This window comes from Typopeltis vanoorti, chromosome 11, assembly GCF_054136105.1.
Source record: "Typopeltis vanoorti isolate ZY-2024b chromosome 11, IOZ_Tvanoo_1.0, whole genome shotgun sequence".
NCBI lineage: Eukaryota > Metazoa > Arthropoda > Arachnida > Uropygi > Thelyphonidae > Typopeltis > Typopeltis vanoorti.
In genome coordinates this window covers 46,495,780-46,513,679 of record NC_143559.1, presented here as the reverse complement: position 1 = coordinate 46,513,679, position 17,900 = coordinate 46,495,780, and the positions used below count along the sequence as shown (strand labels likewise).

The 17,900-nt window shown below is 32.8% G+C and overlaps 2 protein-coding genes across 4 annotated transcripts in view; both read right to left on the bottom strand.

The window, feature by feature from the left end:
* The window catches only part of LOC150101516 (vitamin D 25-hydroxylase-like), a 31,875-nt gene extending 28,196 nt beyond the window's left edge, over window positions 1-3,679 (bottom strand). For 2 of the 3 annotated variants that reach the window (XM_090400570.1, XM_090400573.1), the window contains exons 1-2: window positions 3,221-3,290; window positions 1,837-2,126 (exon numbers count right to left, since the gene is read on the bottom strand). The gene's annotated coding sequence lies outside the window, so the exon portion shown is untranslated. Of the gene's footprint in view, window positions 1-1,836; window positions 2,127-3,220 lie in introns of all 3 variants that reach the window. The other variant, XM_090400571.1, reaches the window with a different exon arrangement.
* The window catches only part of LOC150101515 (cytochrome P450 2J6-like), a 38,783-nt gene that overhangs the window by 3,923 nt on the left and 16,960 nt on the right, over window positions 1-17,900 (bottom strand). The window contains exon 6 of the mRNA XM_090400820.1: window positions 3,221-3,327. Coding sequence (XP_090256946.1) covers window positions 3,221-3,327 — 107 coding nt within the window. The remainder of the gene's footprint in view (window positions 1-3,220; window positions 3,328-17,900) is intronic.

Sequence of the window (17,900 nt, the reverse complement as noted above, 5' to 3'; positions counted from 1 at the left end):
CTACAATCTCTCAAAGATCACAAAAAATATAATTTTTCTGAACTAAAACTTAACGTTAATCTATAATTTATTTCATTTATTTTTGTATATCATGGATTAGCTGATCGCTGATACATGATGTTTTTTTCACTTAGAACTCGATTTTAAATTCTAAATTTTAATTTTAAATTTTAAATTCAGAAAAATAACGTTATTACTTAGAATTGAGGAATACGATGGAGTGGCATAGTTGTTGTTCTCTGCTGTATTTTGCGCTTATGCCTTCAAAAGAGTGGAGGTTGGCTCCCAACCAATTTCAAAACTTAATTTCGAGATAAAACAGCTTTGGTTACCCCCATTGGAGAATTAGAGGCGGTAGAGGATTTATTTATACATTAATTTGTGTGAAACGTCTTTGAGCTAGCAGATATATTTCTATGGGATGATGATCTTGAAGTCATTTGAAAATGTTACATGATGCTGCTTATTCTTTGTAGACCATCATAGTAGCTGAAACTGCAAATTTCTATGTTCTAAAAATTAATGAGAACTTTAAATGTTTTAAGAGTACTCATCGGAGAGGTCATCGGAGAGATATATATTTCCTTGCAGTATTACAGCTGTTATAAACCAGCTATGATGTAGCTAGGCCACATGATCCAAGTCCCAAGCCAGGATAAATAGGTGAGGATTGAGCAAACGGCTAGCAATCCATCCTCGTAAAAAAGCGCTTTGTTATTAAAAAAAAAAAAACTAGGACCACAGAAACATCTGACTACAATGTAATACTAAATGAAGACAATTTGTTGAGAATGACATCCCCCTATCGAAAACGATTATGAAGAAACTAAGAAATTGAGGAATATAACAGAAAATTTGGACAAAACACCAAAAAACTGAAATAGACATATAAACTATTTGGATGTTGGAATATGAGGACTATGTACGAAACATCAAAAGCAGCCAATATAGCCAAAGAAATGACATATTGCAAAACTGAAACATTGGGAATAAGCGAAAACAAGATAGAATGGAAAGGGACTGATCCGATTGAGTTCAGGAGAAACAATAATATATGCTGGAAACAAAGACGAGGATAGTACATATGCAAAAGGAGTAACGACTATGCTGTCCAGTAAAGCAACAGCTGCAATGGTAGAATGGGAACCAATTAGAGAAAGATGCATAAGAGCAAGACTGAACTCTTCAAATCTGGCTCAAGAACGAAGAACTCTTTGTTATACTGTATTCTCCATGAAACAAATATTTTATATAATTATATAATCAAATAAAGCCAAGCTCTTAGAATTTCAGTAGTACTATACTATGGTATCATGTTTTTCTAAAACATGTCACCAGCGTTAACATGGTCATTTGTGATAAATCAAGCTTAAAATTAAGTTTTAAATATTTAAGGCAGGAAAGGGGGACGGTACAATCCTTAGTTCCGTAGTACCAAGGATTGAATAGTCCCCTCCCTTTCCTGTCTTAAAGTGGAAATCCTATTTTGAATTTGCTATAAAAATAAGGTTCAATAGAAATGTTACGGAATCTAAGTAATTCTAATAAGTATTAACTTGTTGAAATATTTAATTTATTATTTCTTTAATTAAAATCTTTACACGCTTTATAATAGTTATCTAATCTTCGGATTGCTACTGAATAACAAAGTTCTTTTCACGTTAATTAAAAATGGGATACTTTCTACAGCAAATACCGATTTCCACAGATAAAAAATTAAGTGACTTTTGTAATTCTATTTAATATATGTTATTATTAGCAGAGATAATTGTAGCTATTATTTTTATAAGTGTGAAAGTCGTACATAAAGTAAATATCTCAAACCTTCACACTTACTCGATAAATTGATTCATTTCGTTAAACATTTTTATTATCGGCAAACACTGTAAAACTTTCGTCATTATTGGAACCAACCAAGGAAAGTATGTAGTTGCTTCAAAGTAATGAATAGTGTCAATTGCAGCAGCAGTGATTTCTTCAAGTACTTATATTCTTTGTTCATTCAACTGTTTCCAGAAAACCATGGAGGTGATACTGTTAATAGTACTAGCCATAAGAATCTCTCTGAGGTTAGTAGGTTGTCCACCGTACACTTCGATTATATTTATGAAAGAACATATTTCATCCTGTAAACATTTAATAAAACTATTAGTACCAAGTGCATAATTTTTGTTTTCGTATTATTCAAAAGATGAGATAGATAGTTAGATAGAGAGAGTAATAGATCTTATTCAGTACTGTAGTTAATTAAAAGAATAAATAAATTCGAATTACTTTGTTTGACTTTGTTCTTCATAACATAAGAAGAATTTGATGTTATGCAATCGTGTTTTCTTAACGATAGGCTGTGTTTACTTTTACACAGGCAATGCATTTATGTATTTGATATTAAGATAAACTCGCCTACATTTCCAGACTATGCATCGAATGTAATTTCCATAATAAAAGAACGAGACAAGAAAACTTGCATTCATAACATAATGTCACCAGCGTTCATTTTGTTTTTAAATGCAGAATTAGGAATTCGTTCAACCCATGTTTTTGTTTTGTTTTTCACAATAAATTGATATTCGTTCAACTGAAGTATACTGTAAAAAATTTGCCGTTTTGCGATTAGGTTCACGATATGTTTAGGCGATATTTGATTGTTGGACTATGTCAATCAAAGAGTATTTTTTAATATTACAGTGCACGAAATATTAGTTAGCATCATATTGGGATGTTCTTCTTACGTGGTATAAATCGTAATAACAGATAATTCTCTATTGACAAACCAACATTAATTATAGTATTAATCTTTTACGCATAGAAGATAAATAATAAATCATGTTCATAGTTTCTTATTTGTTCAACAGAGGTTAGATTTGTTTTTCACTAAAAATGATATATTATTATTATTATTTGACACCTCGAGGGAGTCTAAGATTCATCGAGGGAGGGCACCTACTCTACAACTCTCCGACTTCAATTTTTCTAATTCTCCCAATTAGAAAAATTGGTTCTCCCGCAGCATTTTAGCTGGAGAGCAAACACGCTAACCACTCGGCCAACCAGGCCAGCATTTCTCTTGATTTGTGTATGTTTTCATTATTTCATTCTAAATGTAGTTAGAGGAAAAGGATAAAAGATAAATATAATATTTGAAAACGCTTCAAATGATTTCAGATAAAGATCACATATTCTTTAGTTTCAAAGCTTCCATGACATTGTTTGTAATTACCTTTATTCGATCTTCCATTTGATCTTTGCCAAATTCCAGATCACGAAGTACATGAAGAGTAAATCTTCGTTGTTCTTGCCATACAGCACCATTCTCAGAAGCAAAATCTGTTATTATAAAATGCATAAACTACATACTCATTGATAATGGTAGATGAAACAAAAGAAACCTTAAAGCATTCAGTAATAAGCGGAATATGTCCAAACATAATTGTTCATACTTGTAATTAAATGCACTTCCTTGTAATAACAGTTTAGAGTAAACCAGAATGAAGAAAACTGAAATTCACATTCGCGTGTCAATCAAATAAAACAGATCTTTGCTTACTTGTACTTCAGGCAAAAGATTTAAGAAAGATGGTATTGGTCTGTCTAGAAAAGCTGATTTAGTGAAAACTTCTTTTATACTTTCAAAATCGTTTACAAAAAAAAACAGCGGCTTTCAATGTTCATACTAGAAGACACAAAAACATTTTAAAATTACCATGTGATCAAGTTACAATAATTATATTTCAATTTATTTATTTATTGTAAACAGAATTTAGTTATCAGTGAGAACTGATAACTTAATAATCTGATAATGTAAGTTATGCTTGTTTCACAGAATGATTTCTAGGTATGAAACCATTCTGTGAAACAGGCATACCAGGAAGAGGACAATCGACCTTTTGGTAGGAATATTAATCAAACCAAGAGACATTAAATTTTACTAAAAGGAACTATGATTACTTGTTATGATGCTATTTATCCTTTTTTTTCTTCTTGAAAATTATCGAAGAATAAAACTAACACCAAATCCAAGTTACTGTTGCACCCTCATACCATATCTATCAATCTCATAATACGTGTTTTATGTTCTTTAATATTGCTGTTGTTATGTGCCATCCTGTGCTTTCTGAATCTCTTGAAAATCTTGTGAACAAAGGCTCTCCGATTCACTAGATGTCTTGATTTTTTTTTCTTTTTGTATGCAAATTGGAGTTGGTAAGTTCCTTCATGTTGCTCATCTAACTATTTTGCCGTCTTGTCTTCTCATGCCTTTGATCTCCCCGACATAACTGCCTTTTGAAATGATTCATCTGCTCACATAATAGGCCCAAAGTGCATTAAGTTTTAGCGATCATTGTCTCCAATGCCATTAAACACACCTTGTGGGATATCTACGTTAACATTCAGATATACCACAAGTTAAAAATATATGAATGAATTAAAGTTAAGCATTTAGTAACTTGACAATATTTTGTTCTTTTTAAAATGTTTATTTGCTTTTATATGTCGCGAACAAGACGTCTTGAGATGTTATTTTTATCTTTGGATAATGAAGTCTTGCCTAGATATAAAATACATTTATTTAATTCGATATTAGAACTTAATTGTAATTTTGTATGAGCTGTCACGTGTTGTAAATGTTAGTGCTGTTTGTATGTTGACAAACGTTTTCCACAAGATATCTTGTTGTGAATTACAAGAGAAGCGAAAGTCACAGCTATATTTTCCGAAGAGATTAAATGAACTTATTTCAGTCCATAAAGGATTGAGAAATGAAGAATTGGTATAAATTCATCTGGATGCATTATTTAGAAATTATAATTAAAGAAATTTTTTCTACACTGTGAAGAGAGAATTTCATCGCTTCACGCCAACGCTAGGAAGCAGTAATACTCTCAAACGGTAGTAAACTTGAGTGGAAGTTTCCAAGTTACATTTTCCTAATTGCTCAGCCGTCCATGGAGTAAAAAAAGCAACACTGCAGGAGCTGTGTGGTTCCTGTGGGCATAGGGAATTAGAGGTAAAGTGAGAACTAGCAGACTAAGAGAGGATATCCTTAATACAAAGACATAAGTGAAGTTTTTGTGAACGTGGAGTGAAGCTATAGAAAAAGAATGGAAAACTTTAATAAAGAAAATCCATAAAGCAGCCTCTGAAGTACTTGGAATAAAAATTTAATATTAAAAAGAAAAACTTTAAATATCTGGAACACAAATATAGAAAATTAAATAAAAAAAATGGCATATAATTCACTTATTTATACAAAGAAAAGGAAAGAAATATAGGTGAAATCGTAGTATACAGAAAGCTCACTAAGACTATTGAAACAGATTTATTAATAAAAAAGAAGGGCATATATGTAAGATAAGACAGCAAAAATCAACATAATTTAATTTGAACAATGAATAAAACATTATACGAATTTATGATATGTTTCCAAATTTAATAACAGAAAATAATAATGAAGAAATCAGCACTCATATAGAACCAATAAAATTGGAATAACTGAAAAAAAATAATAAAAGTGTCAAAAAATAGAAAATTAACAAGACTTGATGGCATAAATAAAGACTTTTGGAAGTATGGCAGAGAATTTACATCACAGATTCTTAAAATTAATAAATAACTGTTTGAGGAAATGTGAGGTTTCACATGATTGATTAAAAGCTAAGGTTATATTTATATTTAAGAAAGAAAAAAGAGATTATTGTGGAAATTACAGAGGAATAATATTATTAAATACAGGATAAAAAATTTAGATTAAATTCATGAATAAAAGACTAGGAAGTATTGAAACGATTTACTCTCAGAAGACCAAATGGTTTCAGACATGAATAAACTTGTATATACAATATTTATGTATTGAAACAAATCCTTAAAAAAAAGATATGAATTTAGTTTAAAGACTCGTCTGTCCTTTATAGATTATTAAAAAGCTTTTGATAAAATACATAGAGAAAAACTATGGCATATAATGAAAAAAAAAAGGATATTCGTTATATGGATAAACTTTCGATGATAACTAACCTGCTGTTAGAAATTTCCTGAAAGATCTGTGATTTCTGTTGATTTATTAAGTGTTTCTGTTTTAGATTTCATTGGTATTTTAGTATATTGTTGTAATTTTTAGTATAATTATTGTGCTACAGCATTTTATGACATTATTACAGAAATATGATTAGTTTTTACCAGGGCCGCGCCAACCCGAGTATGCAAAGGGTGCACCGCACCTGGACGGCAACATTGAAAGGGCGACAAGAAACAAATATCAAATATTTATTTTATATGGTTTTTCTTTTAGTTATTTTTTAAGGGACGGCCGCTAAAAGTTTGCACCCGAGTGGCAAATACCCTTGGCGCGTTTCTGGTTTTTGCTATTCTTAAGAATGGCGCCAAATACTCGTTATAAAAAGGAAGAACTAAAGCTCAAGATGACATTACTGAGGAAATTGTTTGTCCTGGAGAAGAAAAGTACTGCTGCAGTGATGATGATAATTTCTGTGACGATAAGTTGACATTAGAAATATCTCGATTAAAAGAAATTATTAGAAACTCGAGAAGAGACTTAGAAAAGGTGGAAAAACATTTGTCTAAACTTAGAAAGGATAAGAAAAATGATCAGAAGAAGAACAGGCAGGAAAGTACTGAACTTGGTAATCATATTACTAGGGTGGTCTGAAATGGTCTCTTTCCTAACAATGAAAAATCGAATTTATAATTTCAAAATTATTTTCATTTTTCAACATAATATCCCTTAAGACTAATACATTTATTCCAGCGATGCTCCAGCGCTATTATCACTTCCCTGTAGTGGTTCTCAGTAAGATCATCAAAATACCCCTCCACAGCTGCAATCACCTCTTGATTCGAAGAAAAACCCTGACCAGCGAGGAAGAGTTTTAGTTTTGGGAAGAGACAGAAGTCAGAGGGAGCCAAATCTAGAAAACAGGGTGGATGTTCCAACAATTCATAGTGCACATCCCTTACTTTTCCCATTACCAAAACACCTTTGTGGGCAGGTGCATTGTCCTGATGAAAAAAAATTTTTTTTCTGCAAATCAGGTCTTTTCTCAGGCATTTTTCGTCTACTCTGGGTAAAAGATCGGAATAATATTCTCCGGTTATTGCTTTAACCTTTTCAAGCTAATTAACAAAAAATGCCTCCAGCATCTCAAAACACCGATGTCATGACCTTTCCTGCTAATGGAACCAAGTTCGTCTTCTTTAGAGCTGAACAACAGGTTTCTGTCCATTTTCACTGCTGTTTGGATTCTGGTGTGTAATGGTGAATCCAATTCTCATCCGTAGTAAGAAACAGATGCACAAAATAAGATTTTGTGCATCTTTTGGTCTCCATGATGCAAAGAAGAGTTAAAACTATTTTATCTTGATAATGAGATTTTGATTATGAGGACAGATTGCAAGTGTGTGAATTACAGACAGTTAACAGGAGAAAAAGCGGGTGATATGACAGAAGTCTGTGAACTTTTGGACGCTGAGGTCTGATTTAATGTTGAATTGTTTTTCGATATTTTCTGGAAAAGTAGTTTTAGCATGAAAGATCAATGTCTAAGATTTCTTATAGTTCGCTGTCACCTGTTGTTATATATTGATGGATGGAAAAGAGGACTATTTATGCACTCCTAAGCTGTTGTTGCCATTAGCTTATTTTTAATGAGTTTAAATTATTATTAAGTATTGCGATGCAGAACCATAGCAAGATGTTCCATATTTCAGTATAGACTCACCTAGGGATTGGTGTTTAGATGATTTTCTTAGAATTTGAAAACAATATTTCTTGTGAGTAGTGCATTTTAGCATTTTATACAATAATATGCTCAATTTTTTGGTGTATATAGTTAATGTGTGTGTTCAATCACATATATTCTAATCAAAGTGCAGGCCTATATATTTTATATTTAAGGTGTGTAACTTCCTGGATTGCAGGGCAAGGACAAGTTTTAGTTTCCTTTAGACAATGCTGGATATGCCATTTTAGTGATATGTGTAGGAGATTGATAGCTATTTGAGAGTTTCTAAATATGATGAGTTAAGATATATTGTTATTTGTTACAATAGAACTCTGTATGAGCCAATCAGTGATTATCAGAAGTGTGAATATAAATGTTGTAAACCTGTTGACGGGTCCTTGTGTAAGCTATGAGTAGTGTCTCATCTGTACTAGTAGATGGGACAGTATAGATTGTGTAGTTTGGATAGATCGTTTAAAATATATTGAAAAGGATTGGCGAAAGAATTGTTCCCTAAGGAATGCCACACTGTCAGTTCTGTTAATCTGGGTATGATTTATTTTTGTAATGTTCGTTTTGTTTTTCAGAAAGCCTTCGAACCAGATATGGAGATTTCCTCTAATGTAGGCACTGCATAAGATATGCACCAAGGTGGAAAGGAAAAAACGTCGGAAACAAGATCACGTAAAGCGTTGTATGGTAGTAAGACAAGGGAACGTTGGAACATAAAGATCGATCACCTTTTTTCGTTTAAAATTCGGCTTACCTTAAGATGATATCCGAAATTATTACTATAAACCAATTTAACAAAAAAATGTTTATAGCGGCTATAAATGCAAATTAATACGGAAAACAAAAGTTCCACGTTTGTTCACAGTGGAATGAAGCGACACCTATAATTATAATAATAATAATAATAATAATAATAATAATCTTCAGAAAAAAAGTTTTGGTTATTACGGAAATGGAGAACGATTTGATATTTATTTGATTACTCTCATAATAGGTTTCTTACCTGAACAAACTACCATAGTTCTTCGTAAGTTCCACCAACTGTAAATGCGTATTTCTCTTAATGAAAGGAAAATATTCAAATTAAGTGGATATTGAATCCAAAATTATTTCAAAGCCGAATAGAGAAACTGCAAGAGTTTCGTGCCGAATATAGAAACTATAAACGTTTCGGTGGATCCAAGCGCAAGCAAACCTTTTATGACAGGGAAACTCATGGTAAAGGTGGAATAAGCTCTGATCACTTTCCTTAGTGTTTCCCATAATGTAAAGCACATCTCCTTGCGAACATGTATGATGTTATACATTATGGGGGGGGGGGGGCTACAGGCAAACCAGTCGGAAGTTTCTTTTTACTAAATACACAAGGAAGCATAAGATGTGCACATAACACTATAAGAAAGTCAGTTATAGCATATGTTGTAAGATATTTCTCAACAAGACTTATAAAATTCCATTCCATGCTCAATAGCTGAGATATCTCAAATCCTGTGAGTATGCATGCTTTATTTTTCAATGTCAGTTGGAATAAATGAAGACTGTACACGTAAAGGTCTGTCTTTTTGGACAAATGCCAGAATCACGAGCTAAGTACGTAATTTGATAACGTTCTTGATGGTCAATGAACATGTACTGCCATCTGAAATTATGTTTATATATCAAAATGCGGATTAAAACATGATATCGTTAACGACCAGTCAAATTTTTGAAACTTGATTAGAATCAATGCATGTTATCAAGTAGCTAGGTTTTCTGAACTGAGATATAAGAACTATTTTAGGATACACTATATACAGTACCGTCGACAGGGTGTAGCATATGGAGGAACGAGCTTTTTGTTAAGCTGCGCCTGAGGCACTCTGCCTCTATGCTACACCTCTATGCGTAGCGATGGCGGTAGACGCCGTCGCTACGCTAAGAATGCCTATAAGCAGCGTAGCAAGTGCGGAAAGACGTTTTTCCAAGCTTCAACTGATTAAAAATTATTTGCAAATAGCAATGACCCAATAAAGATTGGTTGGTTTAGCTATATCGATAGAGGTGGCCATAGCTTATAATTTAAATTTAGAAGAGCTTATAAACAGTTTTAATGTGCGACATCTCCGTAGACGAAACGTTTAATTAATATATTATGTAATCGTTTTGCATTGATGTTTCTCTTGTAATAAAACCAAAAATCACAATTGTAGATGTTCTTATATTTTGTCTTATAATCAGGGGCGATATTTAATTGTTTGCCTCAGGGCGCGATTTAATCTGGCGACGGCCCTGACTATATACAGGGTGTTCGGGATAAATTTGACAGTTTCGTAAGGAAAAAGAAAATCTTCTTTGTATCTATTAAATTTAATGAATTGACAAAAAAACATTACAGGCAGAGTTAATTACAATACTATCAACAAGATTTACTCAAAATAACCACCATTAGCATCGATCACAGCTTCAATTCTGCTTCGGAACCTCGAACAAGCTGATGCTACAGTCTCCCTGGGAAGGGCCGCAAAAACTGTTTTAATTTTATCCATTAACTGGGCTTTTGTATTACTGGAAGTGCGATTGGTGTCTTTTTCAACTGCGCCCCATACAAAATAATCCATGGGGTTAAGGTCTGGGGAGTTTGGAGGCCAAACATTTGGACTGGTGAAGTCGTAGAAATTTTCAGACAACCATTTTTGACTTTTCCCAGAGGTGTGGCAAGGGGCCGAATCCTGCTGCCATACATACGGCCTACCATTGGCTACCCTTGTTATCCAGGGCTTGACTACAGTTAGCAACTCCACGAACAAAGCCCGAATTCCAATGCCAGGGTTCTTCAACACCTGTTCCTGCAGATTTGCGAGGAATTCTGCTGTACGAACGCAATCAGATCGTCTGCTAGGGATCTTTCTTCTTGCTACATCCTCGTAGTCACCATTGCAAGTCTCTAGTTCATGCCGGATTGTTTTTACTGTATTCAGGGAGCATTGGGCAGCAGTCGTAATATCCTTATTTTGATGGCGGGCACGAATCATCATGATACAAGTTATTCTCTTCCACGATTCAGGTGGGTTCCAGCTATCCATCCTTTCTGACATCTTGTATATGAATGAAGAAGGGTCCAAACTTTTAAATGAAGAGAAGTGTGTGTTAATACATGTAACTTACGGAAAAATATAATTAATTATAAATATGTCAAATTTATCCCGAACACCCTGTATATATATCCAAACACTAAAAAATTTACGTCTGTTGCGAGAAATCGCTATCCCAATAATACCTCTCTTATTCATTTATTCATTTTTATTTTTAAGAATTCGAATGGTGTGTTAAAGATATTACTCATAAACAATGGGTGCATACGATATGGTACAAAATACTGTATATAAAATTAATTTCAAATACTTTCTGCAAAGATACTTAAAAGATATCTCATCATCATCATCATCATCATCATCGTACATAGCAAGGATTTAGGCCTAGCATGGCCTGTTCCGGCCTTAGAAGTCATCGTTGAATCGTTTAAGAGGACGTCCTGGTTTTCTTTTTCCTAATGGCTTGTACTTTAAGGCTTGTTTTGGTAATCTTTCTGTTTTCATTCTTTGAACACGTTAAAAGATATCTTTATACAATTAAGTCTATAACTTTATATAATTTTTTAATTATCTATAGATTGAAGTATATTAATAAAAATATTTCACCTTATTTCTAATTTCTTTGTAAGCCCCTACTCATATTATTATTGATATTATTTTAATCTGTAAGTCTGTGTAAATTTGTGAATCTATCGAGACTTTTCCTTTTTTTTTAATCATTTTGATTCTCAGTTCAAGTAATGATTTCTAAAAAGTTTACTTTGAAATTAATATTTGAAATTAAACTTTAAATTGAATTTAAACTTTGAATACATTTAATTCTCATCAATCAAAGAAAATAAACTCGCGTTTTAAGGACAAACCAACACACGAAAAACTATCAATGTGAGAAATAGAGATGAGTTAAGGCAATATCGAATCCGCCATTCTGAAAAATTGCGTGATAAGTTTTCATGTGGTATGAAGGTGAAAATTGCACGTGGCATTGAAGAGTGTCTACCTAAAAGATAGACATTTCCAAAAACTCATGCCACATTTCAAACATAACTCTTGCTCTAAACAATACATATATAATCGTGTGGAGTTTAGAGGGTGCAGGATTGTTGAATTATTATATGATTAGTATCAAAAAAAAATATAAGGCATACCGTTTCTAATACCAAATTCCTATATTTCGGGAATTGCAAGTGCAGATAAAGGTAATATCATCGTATTTCTTGTCAATAGCTGGTAAATTGAAAAGATTTACCTACAATGTGTTACTGAAAACGGTGTGAAACGTTGATCCAGAGAACAGAGTATATAGAATAAAAAATGACCAAGAAGTCGGTTCAATAACGTTGTGTCGATGTTGACTAGGAACAGTTCTTGTTCTTATATGATTACTGTCAAGTAAAGGAATGACAATGGCCAGTTCTTGAAACAGGGTCAATGGAAATGTCTGTAAAAGGACTGTTTGATTAATTTGACTGTTTGATTAATTAAACAATTAATCAAGCAGAAAAATTGCAATTGATGAATTGTAATTTTTCGATCAATTGTGGTTTTCGATGAATTGTCTTTCGATAAATTGCGTTTTCGAGTAATTTCCCATTGATGATGATTTTTTCGAGGAAATGCATTTAGATTAATTGTTTTTCAATTAGCCGTATTAGCGGTTGTTGAAGTGATTTTAGATTAATTGTTTATTCTATTAGTTGGGTTTTCGATAAGCTGACTTTCGGTAAAGTCCCATTCGATAAATTATCTTACTATATATTGTTTTTAGTGAATTTGATGAATCTGTCTAGCTATATGTTCACGTGGCATCCACAGATGCCGTATGGTTACTCCCATGATCGGTAATGTGCCACAATTGGCCTCACCACAGTAGTCTGTTGTTTGTTTTTCTGGAGGCCTCAACTCTCTGAAGATCAGTCACTCCACACACACCATCCATCCATATCATTGATAGGCTACCCCTTCCTCTTTTTCCAGGAACTTTACCTTCTATTACTGTTCTGAAAAATCCTCCTTCCATCCTTTCATTTTGTATTTTTGGATCTTTTCTAACACCCATTAATTTGTACGCCTTTCAGTATATGATATCCTCAGCAACCTTCTGTAACACCGCATCTCAAATATCCATTTATCTGTTTCTTATCTGACTTCTTTAGGTTCCAAGTCTCATATCCATAAGTCGCTGTTGAAAAAACAACTGCATCCAAAATCCTCAAGTTTGTTCCCATGGAAATATACCCATCCTTCCATATTTCAGACAAATCTCTGACCGTCGTTTTAGTCATTTCTAAATTTCTTCTCACTTCTTCTGAACAGCAATTCTTCACATTAATAATGGATCCCAGGTACTCAAACATGCTGACTTCCTCAGTTCTTTCTACATTAAGGTACACTTGTTTCTCAAGGGCTTCCCTGTTTATATTTGCTTTGAGAACCATAATCTTTGTCCTGCTAGGATTGAGCTGAAGTTCTCTGTTATTATTGATCTTGATAACTTTGTATTTGAATTTGTCCTAGTTCTTCCATCTCATTGCATAGGAGCACTGTATCATCAGCATACCTCGGATTACAGATCAATCTACCTCCTATCTTATTTCCTGTCTTGGACTTATTCAATGCTTCACGCATGATGTCTTCCGTAACTATACTAAACAAGTGAGAAGAATGTAAACATCCTTGCCTAACTCCTTTTCCAACGTGAAGCCAATCAGTCAATCTAACACCTGTTCTTACAATGTCTTCTGGCTCCCTGTACAAGTCAGCTATCAACCTGGTAGTGTGTTGAGAAAAAAACATTCTTTTCATTACTTCCCACAGTTTCACATGCTTAACACAGCTTTAGAGTATTCTAAAAAACACATTACCAGAGCGAGTGCCTAAATTCTTTATATTTTTCTATGATCTGTCTAAGGCAAAGGATCTGATCTTTGGTGCCCTTACCTTTCCTAAAACCTGTTAGTTCGTTAGGCATCTCTGTCTCAATCCTGTTTAGCATGTTTTCTGTAAACCATCTTGAAATCATTGTCGATTTGCTTAAGTTACAATTACGATACTCTAAGTATTATTGCTTGCTAGGTGAATTGGACAGCAAGACCAGAAGTAATCATTATGTTGTTAAACAGGTGGCATGTGTATATACATTTCACACAGTGGAGAAGAGGATGTTAGACATGCATTATTGGTGGAGACAGAAAAAAATTATTTGCCACCAATCTACGTCAAATTTGGACTCATGTGAACTTTGTGAAAGCAATTAATCAGAAGAGGCAGGGTTTCGTTATTTCAAGCAAAATTTTCCAAAAATACTGACGCAAAAATTCAGGGTAATTTTCATTGGACCAGAAATTAGATTGTTAATGAAGCACCCGGAAAGGACGCTAATGCATGGACATATTTTAAGATAGTTGCTGAAAAATATTTGGGCGACCAAAAATCTTCAGATTACAGAGAAATATTTTCTTATTTGCTCAAAGCATATAATGACATGGAATGCAAGATGTCAAAACTCATATGTATAATTTTTATTAGAAGATCTGTGGTCCGAACCTGATGAACGCGCAGAGGTTTCATCTCCAGGTTATGAGGACTGAAGGTAGGTATAAGAGGAAGTGGAGTCATACCGTGGTTGATGATTACTGTTGGGATCTGATACCGGAAACACCTAGATACCGGATTCACATCATTTTAGTAAATTTTCATTCTGTATGTATGATATTGTTAATAGTGTTTATATCATAAATATGCATAGACTTGTTTCTCAAATATTACATAAGTGATAGGTAAGAATTAGAACTATATTTGAAATCAGCATGAAAATTTGAGTAAGAATCACACATAACTGGAAAGCAAACAGTTGATTTCTCGGATAGCGGCAAGGTTTAGTTTAATAATAAATCATAAAAAAGCATTGTATATTTGCATTTAAATTACAGCACTGAAATTGTTTAAGTTAGGAATAGTTTCTGAGGCATTCGTTGCAAGATTCTTGAAAGTTGTCCTTCAAACTCCTTCACTTCCAGACGTAGTAATTTCATAAGAGAGAGCTACAAAATATCTCACAATTTTACATTTTAATTATTATTTTCATTTTGTTTAGTTCAAGGTTTTACTGGATACCTGGTTGCAAAGTTATTGCAAGTGGTCCATTTAAATGAGCAATTTGTCCGTCTGGTATTCTCCCAACGAATTATAACAAAAATGTGAAAACATTTCCATTTTCGTTTTTCCTTCATTTTCAGTCATCCTTCATTTTCTTTTCATAAGGCATAGTTTCTGAGGCTTTAAATGCAAGGTAGCTGTGAATGTTCCTTCAAAATCAGCAACTTCTCCATCTGGTAATTTCACATCAAACTGTTGCATAATTGTTGTAAAATATAGAAAAACTGAAACTAGCCCCATTTTTTCACCGGGACAGGCTCTTTTGCCTAAATAATAATAATTATAATAAAATATTTATAAATTAATACAACTACTTCACAAAATATACAAATAAATACACTTTTTATTTAATACATAAATATTAATTACATCATGTTAGTAACCGTCGCTTAAGGGTCGAATAAGGATAACTGGGGAGACTGAGTGAAGAAATTACTACATCTTTTGCTCTAATATTTTCTTGAGGAGGATATTGCATTTTATGATCTAATCTCCTCGGGAACCAGAACAAACACGAAAAGTTAGCCCTGCAGCAAACGCAAGGCAGAACTGAAGTTGGGAATTATTAGCATTAGAAATATCAACGGAAAAGAAGTTTGAACTAGGGTAAGAATTAGAACTGTACTGTGAGGAATATTCGTAGCTATTGAGAGAAGGAAGACTAAAACAGGTGAAATCATCGTACTAAATACTAAATATAGGAACTATCTGGAAAGTCTTAATCAAGGAAGGGAAGGAGTAGCGAATGCATTTAAAACCAACACAATGATAAATTATTGATTGTCAGTCAGTTTCGAGCAAATTCATGTGAGAAAAAATGCAAAATAAGTTAGCGAGTAATGAAAGCAGTGTTTGCCAAAGTTTCGAAAGAAACATTTGCACAAATAGGAAGTTTAGCAAACAGAAAGTTTCTGCTAAAGCTATGTGGTTTTAGCAGTAACTTCTGGAGAAATGTTTCTAATCATTATGAGAAGAGAATTCAGACGACATAAAGAAAACCTGGTGCTTATTGGAGATAGAAGTGTATGAAATTAATCACAGGCATATAGAAAAATTTTGGGAAATCTTAGATAAAATATCCCAAAGGGCAAACCTAATAATAATAATAATAATAATAATAATAATAATAATAATAATAATAATAATAATAATAATAATAATAATAATAATAATAAAAGTATTTGGGGTCTGATACCGGAAACAACTAGTTCATCTCATAAACGGAGGGTGTTAGTACAGTCATTTTAGATAACTTTCATTACAGCACTGAAATTGTTTTAGTCAGGAATAGTTTCTGAGCCTTTCGTTTCAAGGTTGTTGCAAGTTGTCCTTCAAACTCCTCCACTTCCAGACGTAGTAATTTCATAAGCGACTGCTACAAAATTTCTCACAATTTTACATTTTAATTACATTTTTTTCATTTTGTTTTGTTCAAGGTTTTACTGGAGATTTGGTTGCAAGGTTATTCCATTTAAATGAGCAACTTGTCTATCTGGTATTCTCTCACGGTATTATGTCAAAAATGTGAAAACATTTCTATTTTAGTTTTCCTGCATTTTCCATCATCCTTCATTTTCTTTGAATAAAGCATAGTTTCTGATGCTTTAAATGCAACTGTAAATTTTCCTTCAAAATCAGCAACTTCTCCATCTGGTAATTTCACATCAAACTATTGCATGATTGCATGATTGTTGTAAAATATAGAAAAACTGAAACCATCCCCATTTTTGCACCGGACAGGATCTTTTACCTAAATAATAATAAATATAATAAAATATTTATTAATCTGTTCTCTAGAGTGCTGTTCAGGGCACAGATTGATAATCACTGACACCATATTAGATATAAACGTGTGACACACATCTTCATGGCTAGAAGATATAAGTAAAAAAACATTTTATTTATTGTATTATCGTTGATAGTGATATCGTGGTATATTCATAATGGTTCAAAATACAACAGTATAAAGATGTGAAACTGGATGTGAACATGACATCGATTTTGGCATTTTAAGATAAAAATGAATATAATATCGAAACGAAAAGTATATAAGATAGTTTTAAAAATAATTGTATGAGAGAAGCTCGAGAAAATAAAAGAAAGTATTTAGAAGAAAAAACAGAACCAAACCGATTCTCAGTGGCATGTAGTGTGAAGTTATCAGCAAGGACAGCAAAATCAGAACTTCAAGTAGGATGCAAATAATTAAAGAGGCAGTCCTTGAAAAGAAAGCATAGCACGGAAAGTGCTTAGAAAGAAAATCGACAGATATTATAATTCATTACAAACAAATTGAAAGGCCTTAAGCGGTGAATTGAGTGAACAACAGACCGGCTTCAGAAGAGGAATGGGAACCATTAATGCTATCCTGGAACTAAAAACACTAATAGAAAGATCACTGGAAAGAAATAGGAACATTTACATATGCTTCATAGATTTTCAGAAGGCTTTTAAACGGGTTAAACATAATAAAATGTTCAATATATTAGATAAATTAGACACAGACGATCATGTACTTAAGATTATAAAAATGATTTACACCAAACAGAAAATGCAGCTGTTTAACAATGACACTTCTGTAGTGAAAATAAAAAGAGGAGTTAGACAAGGTTGTATCCTTTCACCAAATCTATTTAATATCTATAGTGAGACAGTGATGAAAAAGATTGAAAAACAAAAAATAGGAATTAGTATCAATGGTATGATTGTTGTATTTTATACAAATTTATAAAATACAACAATCTTATATATGCTAATGATACCATTCTAATAGCAGAAAACAAAAACAAATTAATCAAATTACTGCAGTGACCAAATGAAGAGGGTAAAGAATTTGGATTAGATATAAATGCAAAAAAGACCAAATTTATGAAAATCTGAAAAGGAAGCAGATCCGAGACAGAAATATTCATAAACAATA